The 16,932-nt window shown below is 35.7% G+C and overlaps 1 protein-coding gene across 2 annotated transcripts in view; it reads left to right on the top strand.

Annotated features, from left to right (window-relative positions):
• Window positions 1-16,932, top strand: part of CSMD3 (CUB and Sushi multiple domains 3) — a 1,928,297-nt gene that overhangs the window by 1,357,876 nt on the left and 553,489 nt on the right. For both annotated transcript variants that reach the window (XM_006830658.1, XM_006830657.1), the window contains one exon: window positions 16,687-16,856. In XM_006830658.1, coding sequence (XP_006830721.1) covers window positions 16,687-16,856 — 170 coding nt within the window. The remainder of the gene's footprint in view (window positions 1-16,686; window positions 16,857-16,932) is intronic.

Below are 16,932 nucleotides of genomic sequence, written 5' to 3'. Positions count from 1 at the left end.
TATATATATATAGTTATTGTTATTGTTATGTGCCGTGGAGTCGGTTCCGACTCATAGAGACCCTGTACAGAGTTTCCGAGACTGTAAATCTTTACGGGATCAGAAAGCCTCATCTTTCTCCCGCGGAACCGCTGGTAGTTTCGAACTGCTGACCTTGCGGTTTGAAGCCTGATTCGTAACCACTATGATACCAAGTTCTGGTATCAACCCCCAGTTGCTCTTTTGAAACCATATACAGGGTCACTATGAGTTGGAACCGACTTGAATGTATTTAACAACAACAACAGGTGGTACTGTAGGATAAGCATCGAACTGATAACCACAAGATCAGCATTTCAAACCCACCAACTGTTCCATGGAAGAAATATGAGGCTGTCTGCTTCCGTAAAGATTTCAACCTCAGAAACCCTGCACGGGACCACTGTAAGTTGGAATTCATTCCATTGCAATGGGTTTTTAAGGGGCAGAAGTACCTCAGTGGAAAGGCTTGCAATCTACTTAGGAAAAATTATCTGCTCAATACCTGGTGACCACAGTTCTGCTATGACAAGTGAGGGAGCACAATGAGTTGCAATAAACTACATGGCAACTGCTCTGATATTTAGCTTCGGTTCAAGCAATTCAATGTTATATTTTATTTTCTCTTCCTTCTACTTTGTAGAATAGTAATTTTTGCCACTTCCTATCTTCCTTACCAACTTGAAGTTCTTGATGGTACAGTTTTGGCTCTTGTTAGCTTCTTAATGCACATATCAAACAAAGGTTAAAAGTCATGGATGTGAAGACAGACAAATCAGGGTTTGAATCAATACTTAATGTAACTGAATGCAGATTACTCAAGCTCTCCCATCTTCAAATTCTTTCTTAGAAACAAAGGCTTCATTCACAGAGAGTTTAAGGGCTCATGGGAGTCCTATTGTGGTGCTGCTTTGGGATAAGTACTGGTCTGCTAACCACAATTGGTTCAAGCTTATCAGCTGCTCCTCAGAAACCCTGTACAGGGTCTCTATAAATGGGAACTAACTCAATGGCACTTAGCAACAACAATAGAAAGCCCTTAAAAATACCACTAGCTATTGTTACTGTTTATATTTTGTTCAGATCTATCTATGTAGAATAATTAACATGTACTAGATGAAATGGAGTCCTGGTGTGACACTGTGAGTTAATGTGCTAGACTGCAAAGCTGGTTCGAACCAAAAAAATCAGAGACTCAAGCTAACTCGCCACTTCTCTGAAACCCTATATAGGGTCACTGTGGGTCAGAACTGACTTGATACCACCCAACAACAAGAACATGATGAAATAATTACATTTTGTTTTTATATTCTGTATGATTATTTCCATTCCAATAATGCCTGATGTCTTTTATTCTTATTATAATTACCTCTTTCTTACTGAGTTAAAAAGGAGAAAACAAGTAAAATATTTAGTAAACTTTCTCTGTGCCTTGATAAGTATACTAGTGTGTTGCTGTTAAGTGTCATCAAGTCAGTTCTGATTCATAGCAGCCTGTTTAGGGTTTCCAAGGAGTGGCTCGTGAGTTTGGTCTGCAGACCTCGCAGTTCAAACTGACCTTGTGGTCCAGTGCTTGCAGTGCCACTCCAGGACTCCCATAGTAGTATGCTGTAGTGAATTATTTAATATGTCACTTCTTGCCTTAAGTCTTTGTAACTCCCACTAAAACATTCTTTCCCTGGTGGGTCCCGGTAAAAGAAGATGGGAAAAGATAATGATAGGATGATATGCTTCAGTTGTCAATGATTGTTAACAGAAGTAATTGTGATTGTAAAAACTTAGTACTCTAACATGGGAACCCTAACTCAGAAGCAGGAGTAGAGGACTTTGCTACCATCAAAGAAGAAGAACTAGAAATGGAACATGTCATTTGGACCCAGAAATTCCAACACATTGAATCTCCTTGACCCAGGGACAGAAAGCTGTGACATCAAAGGAGTGGCAGAGGAACAGGATCAGCAGAACCCAGAACATGAGACAGGGTTGGGTTACCCAGACCATGAAGCAATAAAGCTGAGTGACTTGGAGGAGCACACTTGCTTGCAGAATAGTGGAGTGCTTCCAGACATTTGATTGGTCAGCTAGGTTTGCTGACCTATGGAGCTAGAGCTGAGGGGGCAGTTGTATGTACTGTGGACATTTATTAGCACCACTAAAAAAAGCTTTGCTTAACATTTACCAGGCAGAAAGAGGTCTCTCTGTGGGCATGGCTGAGAGAGGCTGTCCTAACTGAAACAATTGTAAGCTGTTAACTACCCATATTAGCACCATAAATGACTGACTGAGTTATTTGTGGATATTACAATGAATTAATGAACCCAGATAAGAACACATGTGCCATGAAGTGATGGTTGGTGCCTTAGTTTTGAAATTAAAAACTTGGGACTTGACAAATTTTGTATGTTGCCATACTCTTGGAACACTTACCACTACAATTCAGTTTTCCTCACCAAAGCATCTCCTGATGAAGATACAACTATTGTTTTCTTCTTGCCTGAAACAGAGTGAAGTCAATAACTCAAGGAAACAATTAGCCCACAAGATCCACAACTGCCTCTAGCATAACACCAGAAAACTAGATGGTGCGCAGCCACCATTGCCAACAAATACAACCAGGAATACCATAGAAGATCTTGGTTCAAATTGAAAAAAGTGTAAGACAAAGCTAAAATTCATAAACAGACCAGACTTACTGCACTGATAGAGATCAGAGAAACTCCTGAGCTAAGGCAACTTTAACATGTACTAGAAACCACCCCTAGAACTCACCTTTAAGCCACATAATAGATTGGTCAATAAAATAAACAATAACACTTATTAGGAATGTGCTTCTTTGAACAAATCAGAGACAATACTAGTTCAAAAGACAGTTTTTGCCCCATGACAAAGGCAAGCCGTCAAAGAAGGGCAAGGAAACTGGCAGAATAGAAACTGAGACAGCAGGATAGAAATGGAGAGGATGTTGACACATTGAGGAGAATAGCAACTAATGACATGGAACAATTGTTATACGAATTTGAGTATGACTTGTTGAATCTAAAACAAGTTTACTATGTAAACTTTTACCAAAAATACAATAAAATGTTCAAAAATGAGGTAAAGGAAAAGAAATTGCATGAGAAAATATAAAAACATCCATCACTTTGCATTATAAGAATTTATGAAAGTGTACTTAAAGGTGTTATAGTTGTTATTAAGTGCCTTTGAATTGATCTTGACTCATTGCAACTTTGTATAGGAGTTTTGAAAGCAGCTGGTGGGTTTGAACTGCTAACCTTGTGGTTGCCAGTCTAGTGTTTAACTTATCATGCCACATCAGGGTTCATTCAAAGGTATATTAGCATTTATATACAAACGTTTAGATGAGATACCAATAATTATAATATTCCATTACCAGTTCAGTTAAATGAAAGAATCAGAGTGTAAACATAGGTCGTCTGAATGTCTTATCACTATCAATCAATAATAATCTCAGTCAATTTGGCAATATGCAAGTTATAATGAAAAATGGTACCATTTTTATCAAAATAGTTCACTGATAATTTTAAGAGTCATTTTTCTGAAACCTATGTTCATTTGTTTATGTATATATATGATGTTTTATAGTTATAATCATAGTATATGTTTATATTTTATATGTACATATGTTTACATATATGTTTTTATATTATGTGGTGTCATATTCATAGAATATGTGAATTTCAATAAATGTCTTCACTTATCATACTTATAAGTCACACAGATTTTCCCAAGTGACTTCTTCATTATACCAGTTCTACTTTTACTAGACTATCAAGTCTCAGGAATCAGGGACTTTTTTTTTAAATGTCATTGTAGCCTCAACATTTGTTCTGTTATCTTTTCTTAGAAAATAAATATCTCTACATCTTTTATTGTTTTAGTTCTAAATTAATCACAAAGCGAGCTAGCCAAAAAAAAGCATTGCTTCAAAACAAAACAAACCAAAAAAAGAAACGCTGCTTTAAACCTGTATTCTCTCTCTCAATAACTAAAATTCAGTAAATTCATGGTCTTACTCCTTTTCTGCTGGTTTTATTAATTGCCCAAACCAGTGAATTCTTAATATTCTTTACCCTAATTAAAATTCCCCTGGCTTTTGAAATTGCTGAAAATTAGATTTTTGAAATTATTCCCTCTCACCTTTTCCATGGTATCATCTTCTCTTAGTCTACTTTTGTCTGGCTTTTAAGTTCTTATGGTCTCTTCCCTGGTGTAGTGCTGTGGGTTAAAGCCCTGGACTGCAAAGTCGATTTGAACTGCAAAGTTGGTGGTACAAGCCTACAAACCGTCTCTTGGAAACCGTATACAGGGTCACTATGGGTCAGAACCAATTCAACAGCACTTAACAACAACAATGGACTGTAGGACACGCACTCAACCAAAAGGTTTATTTGAACTGCAATTTAGAGGATTCAAAATCACCCGCAGCTCCCTCCAAAAACTTTTACAGGGTCACTAGGAGTCAGAACCAATTCAACAACACTTAACAACAATATGCCCTCTATGGAACCCTGGTGTGGTGTTGTAGGATAGTCACTAGACTGATCATCACAAAGTTAGCAGATCAAACCTTATACAGGTGAGTCAGAACCAACTTGACTGCACTTAACAACAATAGCCTCTGGTCTTTGTTTGTCTCCTTAGTCCATGTGTGTTCTTTAGCCAAAATCGTTTGCTCTGAGCTAAGTATCTCAATCCCATTACTGCAAATATGTCTAGCGGCATACTGAACACCTCCACCTGTTAATCCCATATGCACACGAAATTCGCCATGTATACAAACTAAGTTCATCAACATAGTCAGTCATCTCTACTATCTTCTCTGCCTTTTCCTCACCTTCATTCCTTCACATCCAACTAGTCTTCAAGTTCTACAACTTTTAATTCCGCATTTCTTTTCCCCTCATCACTTTGTTTCAAGTTTTTGCCATCTCCTTTCTGAAATGTCACAATACATTTCTATTGGTTGTTCTCCTTATGGGAACCCATTCCCAATGGTGTTTCCCAAATGAATTTCCCAAATCTACTCATGATTTTGTCTTTATGTTTTCACAAATGAATAAAGCACGAATGTCTTAGAATGCCATGTAAACTACTGGTTCTTCCAAACATGTCAGTGTGGTTCACTTCTCTCTGCTTCACTCAAGCACTTCAATTCAAGATGTAATCTCTTCATCCTAAAATTCAAATCAAAGACTACTTATTTCATTAAATCTTCCCTGACATTATTTTCTCTTTACTCCTTTAAAATGGATTGTGTTGTTAAGTGTCTTGAGTTGGTTCTTACAAATAGTGACCCTGTATAAGGTTTCCAAAGAGTGGCTGGTAGGTTTGAATCACCAATTTTGTGGTTAGCTGTCCAGTGTTTATTCTATGGTACCACATCAGGACTCCTAAAACTGTATTACTGCCTCATTTTTACCACCTTAGTCTATTGCATGAAGTCCTGGTATAGCACTGTAAGATAAGCACTGGACTGCTAACCACAAAGTCAGCAGTTCAACCCACTAGTCACACCTCAGAAATCCTACACAGGGTCTCTATGAGTCAGAACCAACTCCATGACACTTTACAACAACAGTCCATGATACAAATCGACTTGTAACATGCTAGATAACTTGTAACATGCTAGAGATTAAATATTAATGCATGTACCAATTTCCACGTCTCTTTTTCCTGGAATAAGTTTGTCTCAAATTCCTAACACGTTGTTGTTTAGTGCCTTGGAGTCGGATCTGACTTATAGCGACCGTGTTCTAAAAACCTGCTGGTGGTTAGCAGTCTACTGATTATCCTATTGTATCACACGAGAGTAGTCCAATTCTTTACATAGTATCTGGTATTTGTGAGGTTAATATTGTTGATAATCTCATTTTAATATGTAAATGAGCACTGTAGAACCTTAGTAACTATTTATGGGAGGAAAAATGAAAGAAACTGGCAGTGTCAAGTTATAAGAGATCTTCCATTCAGGAAAGTGAACATTTATTTGTTTTTAAAAATGCTTTAAACTTAGGTACTTTAACTATATAACAACAGTTAATACATAATATACCAATGGTTATGGATACTAAATAATGAACATAAACAAAAATTAAAATAAAATTTAGCAGGACAAAGATAACAAATTCCAATTTAAATTCCTCTGAAAAAACTTTTGAAAAATCACTGAATTGATGATAATTTTAATAAACACTAGTTTGCCCTTGAGGACATATAGCATTATATATATTTGAAGATGCTGGAAAGAGAGTCAGTAAAGTATCACTGTTATCTAAGAACAAAAGGAAGAAAAACAAGACTTCCTAAAAGTAATTCTGATAGGTTTTCATAGATTTAGTAGTGGCATAAGGAAATTAATATACCTCTCTAGCCTCAAATTATTATCATTAGCCTCTAATTAATATGCCTCTCTACCCCTTTCAAGAGTAAGCATTAAACAAGTACTGATTTGAGATAGAAAGACTATGTTTGACTAACACTCTCCATAGAACAAATGTGGTATTAATTCTGCCAAGTTGTGAGCATATTTCAGGAGCAGTACTTTCAAACAAAGTCCATTGCATTAATATATTGTACTGCACTTCACAACTTGTTAGATGTTCTTTAACAAAGTAACCATTTGAACACTTTTGACATCAGTATGTAGAGTGTCACCAGTGGTTCGCCTAGTTCATTTGTCATTTTTGCATTCTTAGATACACATAAAAGGAGCTCTGGTAGCGTAGTGGTTACAAATCGGGCTGCAAACCTTAAGGTCAGCGGTTCGAAACTACCAGTGGCTCCGTGGGAGAAAGATGAAGCTTTCTACTCCCGTAAAGATTTACACCCTTGGAAACCCTGTACGGGGTCGCTATGGGTCAGAACCAACTCGACGGCACTTACAACAACAACAACAGATACACATAAAATAATGACATTCTTGTAAAATGGCTCCATTTGATGAAATAAGTCATGTGTAACATACTGGGCTTGATTAGCTGATAGAAACTAAAAAAACACACAACCAAAATAGATTAATTCACATATCAAAAAGCTAAACTCACTGCCATCAAGTCAATTCCAACCCTCTAAGACAGAGTGGAACTGTTCTATAAGTTTTCTGAGGCTGTAAATCTTTCTGGAAGCAGACGATTTCATCTTTTTTCCCAAAAATAGATGATATGTTCAAACCAACAACTTTTCAGTTAGTAGTCCAATGCATTTCATTTAACAGTTTTAAATGGTGTGGCACTGTGACTTAATGCAAAGTTCAGACTGCAAAGCCATTTGAACTGCAAGGTCGGTGGTTCAAGCTCACCCAGCTGCTCCTCGGAAAGCCTATACAGGGTCAGGATGGGTCGGAATTGACTCAAAGACACTTAACAACAACAAACCCTCCTGTATTACCACAAGCACATTTTCCCCAATAATAACTAAACATCTGGAGAATACATTTCTTTTCAGTTAAATTATTTGATACAGCATACCATATGTTTACTTCTGAAATCTTTCTAATATTTGGTATAATACAAGTTGTTTAGTTTAACAGCTCTCACAAAACACAATTTTAAAAATAACCTCTTATGCTACTAAAATAGTATAAAAGAATAAATCCAACTGCAATGTACATTCTTTAACAAAAAACTGCAAACTTCACTGATCATAGAAATTTTTCAAGTTTACCAGCCAAATTACTGAAAAAAATTTACCTGTTTATCTGAAAATATATGACTGTATGCACACAATAGATGTTACCAGATTTTCTTAGCCCAGTAATGGAGATTAATGATGCATGGGTTGGCCTGTTTTTTAGTAAGCAAGAAAAATTGAATTTCAATGGGTATCCTGCTCTACTGAATCCCTCACTGTAGCATTGTCTCTTATCACCAGATGCCAGTACATATATCTCTCCCTCTCCAATCCAACTAAAGCCACATTTATCAACATTTTATTTTCATACTCAGCAAAGAATTTCATATTGGTACCAGAAACAGATTTCTTAATCTGTATTTTTAAATGAAAAGTATTTTATATGCATAGAATTTGTGTTTGTTTGTTTTTTCAATAAAAGAAAGGTATAATGTTGATGAGAGATTTACAGAAAATATGTATATGTTAAAAATATCACAGAAGATCCATTCTCCACAATTATTTACTTAACCATCTACTAAGTTACATAAAGCTTTCTTATGATTAAAGTCTATGATTTAAAGATGTTTGCCTACTTCATTTTGTTTGGATCTACTATCAACACTCATGCAAACAGAAGTGGATTAAGCAAATCTGCAAATGCACAAGACCTTTTTAAAGCATTGCAGAGCAAAGATGTCAGTGTGAGGATTAAGGTGCATCTGACTCAAGCCATTGTCCTTTCAATAGCCTCATGTGCATTTGAAAGTTGGATAATGAATAAGGAAGACGGTAGAAGAATTGATGCATGTGAGTCCTGGTTTAGAGGAAAATATTAAAATGACCATGGACTGCCAGAAGAACAAACAAATCTCTGTTGGATGAAGTACAGTCAGAATACTCCTTAGAAATCAGGATGGTGAGACTTTGTCTCTCAGACTTTGGACATGTTCTAAGGAAAGACCAGTCCCTAGAAAAGGACATAAAGTGTGGTGTAGTGGAAGGTCAGTGAAAAAGGGGAAGACCCCTGAGGAGATGGACTGGCACAGTGGCAGGAGCAATGGGCTCACGCATAACAACGATTGTGAGCATGGTGCAGCACTTCCTTCTGTTGTGCATGAGTCAGAACCAACTGGATGGCACCTAACAACAACAACAGCAACCAACAATCACCTTGTTCGAATCAGAGGAAGGAAACATGATCTGTCATTAATAACTTAATATTGGCTTAACTCAAGACCAAAATAAGGAAAAAAGGTGCTACACTTATGGTTGAGGTAGTAAAATGTGTTCTTACCTCACTTTCGGACAACTCTGCAATATCTGGAGAGAAAAACAATAGTTTTCTGATACAGAATCCTAAAAAAAAAAAAACAACAACTTATTTTTAGAATCAAAATAGCTCATTCAGGGTTCTTTTCTACTTTTCATTATATCCTCTATTTTTTTCAACTTGTGCAACTAACTTTTTAATTTTTAAATACAATGGTGTTCCTGCACCAAAAATAAAACAAAACAGAGCAAAAACAACAACAGAAATTCCTTACTGTTCCAGAGATAAACACAAAAAGAAAGTCTTATCATGAAAGTTCTGCATCTAGCTCACTTCACACACACCCACAAAAAACCTTTTCCATTGTTGGTTTTCGAGTTATCAGAACTTATCAGCTGAAAAGTTTTACAACTGCTTACTGTATTTGGAATATGATTACCCTTACTACCAATTACCTCATCACTTTTATTTTATTTTTGTATTTCACTTCCTCAGGGAATCTCTTCTTGACTACTCAGAAGAGGACAAGATTCCCAGTCATGTAACTATAGATATTGGACACTCATTTCAGTGATGGTGGTGGTTATGTGCTGTGGAGTCAGTTCTGACTCATAGAAACCCTGTAGAGGGTTTCCGAGGCTGTAAATCTTTACGGGAGCAGAAATCCTCCTCTTTCTACCTTGGAGCCTCTGGTAGTTTTGAACTGCTGACCATAAGATTAACAGCCTGACTCATAACCACTACACTACCACAGTGTATCAATGACCACACGGATACACTCAGTGATCATATAGAAAACATCTGTCATTTCTACTGGAATGCAAGTTCTATGAGGATTTTTTTTTTTTTTTTATTGTGAATTGATTGAATGCTTACATACATACATTACTGGCTTTACATTCAACAAATCATACACTTTGTTTCATCACAACGATTACAATCTTCTCCATGTAACAACAGTCATTCTGCTTCCTCACTGTGGTTTTAACCTGCATTCCACCCCCTTCCTTTCCCTTCTCAACTTTGTCCTTAGGAAAATGTTGCCCTTTATTGTTGAGTTTTTGTTGTGACTTGAGTTAAGGTTTACAGGGCAGATTATCAGTTTTACATTAAAAAAATCATACTTTGTTCCATTGTAATGATTATTGACCATTCCATAGTGAGCATTCCTTGTCAATGTTGTTGTCCCCTTTCTCTGACTCCACCATAAACCTATCTACTACTGGCTGAAAATTGGGCCATGAGGGTGAATTCCTTTCCAGACCTGAAAAGTGGTTGAGGGTCATAGTGTGAGGTTCCTTCAGTCTCTTTCTAACCAGTAAACCTCATCTTTAAAATAATTTTTTTATTAAATTTTTTTGAGTTTTGTTCCACATTTTAATCCACTCTATCCAGGACCCCCTAATGTGATCCCTTCCAGAGAAGTTGGTGATGGTAGCCAGCCACATCTAGTTCTTTTGGTCTCAGAATCCTGGAGACTAATTTCCACATGTTCCAGTAGTCCATTGAACTAATTGATTCTAAGTCCCTCTATGTGGATTTTAACACTATATTTCACATTCTCGATGTGTAACAAATAATCTTTCAAATGACTTAATCAATGTGTTGTTTTATCAATTTGTTGTTAACTGAGTGATAGTTTACATGGGAGAATATTGGTTTTACACCATCTTTTCATTGCAATGATTACATTCACCTCCGTGCATCATCATTCAACAGTATTTGCTTCTGTTTATTTTGTTTTGTTGGGGGTTTTTTTGGAGGGGAAGACTGGGGGGGATATGCACAAACACTCAGGATTTTATATAATAATTTGAACAACCAAATGGTACACAGAATGTTCCTTTATTTGCCTTCAGCCACTTCAAATATGTTAGGATGCATTTTCATCAACTATATTAATTGCCTACATTAAAGTATCCTTATAGTTTTATTTGTATTATACCAACATTTTCACATACATATGTTGAATCATATATATGATGTTCCTTACAGCGTCTGTCTGACACCCTCACATTGCCCTCATCTACTGAGTCATGAATTTGTGTTTGTTCAGTGGTAGCTGTATGCTGTCTATAAATGCCACTCTGGTCTTGAGGTGGTGACTTTTTTCCTGTATGCTCCTGCCATTTGTATTTTTAGAATTTCTTTCACTCGAACTCTTCTTTCCTATTGAGTTATTATTTTTTTGTATAAGCTTATCTTCCTAGGATTAACTGTTATATTTTCTCCTTTTTAGAAATTGTTGTTCTGTTACAGGTTCCTTTAATAAGTTAATTTTAACATCTCTTATGAGTGCTCACTCACAGTTTGCCAATGCTTTTGCATCCTCATTTTTAGGTGTTTTGTAAACATGTATTTGTATCACATACTGTGAAATCTTGCAATGAAAACACTGTACCTATTGTATCTCTTTTGTGTTTATGTAAATATGCAATTGTGAATGTTGCATGTGAGAATTATCTCTGAGTATCCATTGTGACATTATTTTATATATTTTGTACATCGAAACCAGCTGACACTGGAAAAGAACCATAGCATTATAAGTCCATGTGAGTCATTTTCTTCTGAAATCACCTTGGCCAGAGGTGGTGCTTACATTTAAATGAAACAACATGTATAAAGGTTTCAAGCAGAAGACAATGGCAAAAGGCAGGTAGCTTGGAATGACTGAATTGCAATGTCCAAGGATGAGAATGGCAGGTTATAGCTGGAGATTTGTCTGGGGTCATATTATAAAGGACCTTGAATGGCAATCCATGAATTTTGATTTACTGATTCTAAGTATATTTTAAAAAAGAGATTGTCAAATTTAGATTTGCCAGTGGAAACAATCATGTGACACTTACCACAGAGCTTGGACAAAATCATGTTCACTGTTTAACTTAAGCAAGCATATAGTCGATGGTTACAAAGTTTGTTGTTCATTTCAATGTTAGTCCTCGTTCAAATCCACTTAGCAAGCAAGACCACAACAGCTAACGTGCTGAGATAACCTGTATAGAGATCTTCAGTTTCAACTGGAAGTCAGTGTTCCTTTGGTGTATTTTAAATATAAACATAAAATCAAGGATGAGATTCCATCTACCAAAATATGTATTAATTTATTAGATCATGGAGAGTGGTCTTGTGGAAAAACAAAGTTCTTTATTAACTTTCTTTAGAAGAAAAATTTAATTTTATTAAAACTTATATTGAAAAAATAGTGCTTTTTCTGCATCTGTAAAGTAGAATATTTTGTAAGATTTTTATTTTATGTTTTAAGATGTTGTCTTCATAAAAGTAGTCATCCTAAACATTAATGATTTTATATAATAGAATATAGATTTATGAATTAAATATGAGAAGATTTTATTCTGACTTCTAGGACACGTCGTAGTCCACATATGACAATTCTGTTCATCTTTAAATGCCTTGAGTAGTGTGGGAAACAGTTAAAGTGCAAAGAAGTCATTAAAATTTTCCTGGGATAGTCTCAGTTTATACCTTTTGTCTGGGATAACTAATAACAATTTCTTCTTTCCAGTTGAAAATGTATTTTGGTCTGAAAAAGAAATGAGACATGTTCAGCCTTTTAACAACATGGGTAATGACTTGTAAATCCCACCTGTAATACATGATATTTACTCAGTTTTGGCAAAACAAGCAAACCAAAAAAAACCTTACTTTGGTGTTTTTATCTCTAACAGGGAAGAAAAGAAATTTGAGCTTGTGGGGTTGTGAGGAATAACTGTAGTGTATTCACCAGTGTGAAACCTATGCGGTAGAAAAGAGCACATGATCAGAAGAGATCCTGGTTGATTGGATGCTCTTTATTGCAAGGAGCTATGGTAGCGTAGTGGTTACAAATCAGCCTACCAACCTTAAGGTCAGCGGTTCGAAACTACCAGTCACTCCACGGGAGAACGAAAGGATTTGAAACCTCGGAAACCCTGTACAGGGCCCCTATGGGTAGGAACCGACTCGAAGGCACTTAACAACAACAACAATTGCTTGCTTGAAATTCTTACGATGCTTTGAACAAGGAACAAAGAATATTTTCATTTTACAATGGTTCCACAAATTATATAACCAGTTTTCATTGATAAAGAAGATGCTAAGTTGATCTGGAATTTCTTCCTTAATTCTCCTATTCTTATTTAATTCCTGTTCTTATTTCTTTTTATGTTGTTAAGTGCTGTCGAGTTGGTTCTGACCCACAGCAACCCTGAATAGGGTTTCTGAGGAGCAACTGGTGACTTTGAATTGCTGACCTTGCAGTTCAAAGGGACTTTGCAGTGCAGCGTGTTAACCCACAAGCCACACCAAGATTCCATATTTCTTTATGTAGACCATTTAAAAGTAACTGAAATAGTAAAATACGTCAACATCTGATTTTTTTAATATAAAAGTCAGATAACTTCCTTTAATTATATAGTATTTGTTGTTTTTGTTGATAAGTGCCATCAAGTTGGTTCCGACTCATAGCAAACCTATACAGGATTTCCAAGGTGCGGCTGATGAGTTTGAACCATTGTCCTGGTAATTCCAACCAATCTTGGTACTGTGCTTTATCCCACAGTGCCACACTAGGACTCCAGCTATTTAATTTAGACCCAATAATATTTATTTTGCAGTCTTAATAGTAAAATGGTATCTTTTAAAGGGTTGTTCAAGTAACTTCTTGCTTCAACTTTTTTTTTTTTCTTTTTATGGATGGGTTGGAGGGGATATTGTGTCTCAGTTTATATATAAGTTGTGAAAGCAATTATTAATATAAATAATTACAAAGTTATGATGAGTCCTTTGGCTTTTTAACAATACGTGTTTTTCTGCATCTGCATAGGTTTCTTATAGTGAAATAAGATAAATACCCAATTTTTTCCCTGTATGTGTCACATGTTACCATCATTAGCATCCTTAATGATAACTTTAGTTTATTGAGCTCTTATATTTCAGGCACTGTACTAAATGTTGTACATATACGATCATTTCTCTCTAATATACACACTCACATAGACATAATCAAACTATTCATTTAAGGGAGGGATTATTATAGCCATTTCTATAAGAATTACTTCTATTGCTGGGAAAAATAAAACAGACCTTAATTATGAACATGGATAACCAAATACTTAGTTTCAACAGCAGTCAGGTTTATTGAGAGTAAACCTGGGAGGGGTAATCTTATGTCACCAAAGGAGATCAAAAGCCCGTCTGTTCTCTTACAGACTGGAGTAGTCTGTTCTCTTACAGACTGGAGTATTTATAGTCCTTGTGGTCTGGGTTTAGTTCTGGAGAGTTTACAATGGGTGGGAGTATGGAGATTTGGGCGGGGGTATGAAGATTTTCCTGAAGCCTGGAATTTCCGGAGGTGGGGGGAGGGGGGTATGGGTCTCCGGGTGGGTGTAACAAAGATCCAAGCTTCCCCGGAGATCGGAAGCTCGAGCCCGACCCCATTCAATGTAAATTGGGGTAGTTGCAATGCACAAGGTCCTTCAAACCCTTAAGCAGTATATTAGTATTTTGCAAACTCACATCTAAGAACATATTCTCAATACTCCATAGTTCTACAAAATAATTTAAAACTATTTCTAGAAGTAATTCAACTTCTAAAAATATATGCACAATGTGGATCATCAGTATAATCCAGACACATTTGTCTTTATAACTCTATTAGCATACTTGGATTCTCTTAAGCTAGTTAGAAATAACCTTTTTTGTTGTTATTAAGTACCATCAAATCAGTTTTGACTCATGGTGACCCTGTATAGGATTTCTAAGGAGCAGCTGGTGAGCTTGAACCACCAACACTGAGGTTCAAACCAACCTTGTAGTCCAGTGCATTAATCCATAGCGCCACACCAGGACTCCAGAAAGAATCAAGGAGGATTTAAAATGTAAATGATTATTTCTCACTAAGTGAAGGATGAGTGACATCATGCTGTACCTTACAAATCACAAAGTTTCTCAGCAGTTCAAAGAAGGAGAAGACATTAAGAACTGAGTCCTCATTCAGTATAATACAATGACAAAGGTAGAAACGCCAAAATCCTGCATTCTAGCAGCCACCTCCTTATTTATTTTGCCAATGGCGATGTGATTTTATGAAAACAAAATCTTATGTCACATTAGATAAGTGTTGCTATTTTTAATTGTATTGTTTTTGTACCTTCATTTCTATATTTGTAGACTTGTTTTGATATTATAATTATATATAGCTGAAATCATCAGAGCATCTATTTTTATGTTTCATCGTGATGAATAAAGTAACATTAAAAGGAAAGTAATTTATATCAATATTGTGTATCTGTGAGGTTCTATAGTTATACTTTTATTTGTTGGTTTCTCTACTTTAAAAGTAACTTGGGGGACCCGCTATTGTGTGATACTTTTTTATGTGTGGTTCTAGCATCACATCATCTGTATTGTTATTCTTTTAAATGATGTTGGTATTATTCTGACTGCTTCATTTTGATCCTTTTAATTTTTGCATTAGGCTTTTTCCTTTTGCTTTATTTTCTTAATGCTTAAGCATTTAGAAAGTAAAATAATTCATTAACCCTCATTTTGTATACTTCGACAGATAGGTCCCATAAATCATTGTCTAAAGAAATCATATTTCTGGAGAATAATGACTTTTCTGTTTAGTGATACATTTGGAAACTATAACTATTCCTACCCAGTAGGGTATAGTAAGAAGAAGAAAGTTATTAGCTAAATTGAAAACTAAGTTTATTGAATTTCTGAAACATAGGATTTATTTTCTGATGTTGCAATCTTGCTACAAGCTTTTAAAATTGGAGCTAAATCTCTTGTGAAGTCCTCAGATCTTCTTAGAATGCTCTGATACTTTCTCAGGCTTTACAAAATCAGTCCTGGAAGTTAGCAGTACTGGTTACCCAAATGCCTTACCTTACTCTATCCTTGAAACTGGGAAAAGTGATATCGTTTCCAAAGAAGAACAGTTTGGTATAAATATTGGTTAGTCAGAAATGCCTACTTTCAATGCCATATCCTTGAAACTGGGAAAAGTGATATCGTTTCCAAAGAAGAACAGTTTGGTATAAATATTGGTTAGTCAGAAATGCCTACTTTCAATGCCATTGTAGTCCTTAGTTTCCCTTTTGTTGCTATTAAAGATCTTGAGGTAGGAATGTTGAGTCAAATTCAAGAAAGGCAAAAAATTTTTAAAGAATCAAATTATACGCATTCAAAAATAAAATCAAACTAATTTTTATACAAGAATTAAATTGTAAATTTTAAAATATTAGAGATCTATTTAGTGCTGTGGAGTTGGTTCCACCTCGTAGCAACCCTGTATAGGGTTTCTGAATCTGTAAATCTTTGTGGGAGCAGAAAGCTTCATCTTTCTCCTGTGGAGCCACTGGTGAGTTCTAGCTGCCAAACTTGTGGTTTGCAGTCCAGTGCTTATCCTCTAGAGCTATCACACTCCCAGTAGAGATCTACATGTTCAAAATACTTTCTTGAAAAAAAAATGCTCTCAGACTTCCCCATGCTATCATTTCATCTAGGAAAAACAAACAAACTGGAATCCTTATATATCTCCATCCATCTGTTCATTCCTAGGGCAGTAGTCCTTTCCTCCCATATGTTTTTTGAGTGACAGAATATGTCATCTAAACGACATGACCATTCCCTACATTACCTTCCTATTATGCACTAAGTAAAATAAAAGGCATTTACACTTTCATACATAACATTATTTGAAAATGATAATGCTTTCTATTAAACTGTACTTCAATATTCTGTTTTACCTGCAGCTGAATGTGGCGCATCTGCAACAAATAATGAAGGCATCTTGCTGTCTCCAAATTATCCACTCAACTATGAAAACAACCATGAATGTATTTATAGTATCCAGGTTCAAGCAGGAAAGGGAATCAATATTTCAGCCAGAACATTTCATTTAGCACAAGGAGATGTTCTCAAGGTAGGTGAACTCAAACATATTTGTATTTGGTCATTTTCAGTCATTAAGTATATATTGTTTTATAAATATATATGTG

The sequence above is a fragment of the Chrysochloris asiatica genome, unplaced genomic scaffold (genome assembly GCF_000296735.1).
Source record: "Chrysochloris asiatica unplaced genomic scaffold, ChrAsi1.0 scaffold00001, whole genome shotgun sequence".
Lineage (NCBI taxonomy): Eukaryota > Metazoa > Chordata > Mammalia > Afrosoricida > Chrysochloridae > Chrysochloris > Chrysochloris asiatica.
The sequence above is the reverse complement of the archived record's forward strand: the minus strand, read 5'-3'. Positions and strand labels throughout refer to the sequence as shown.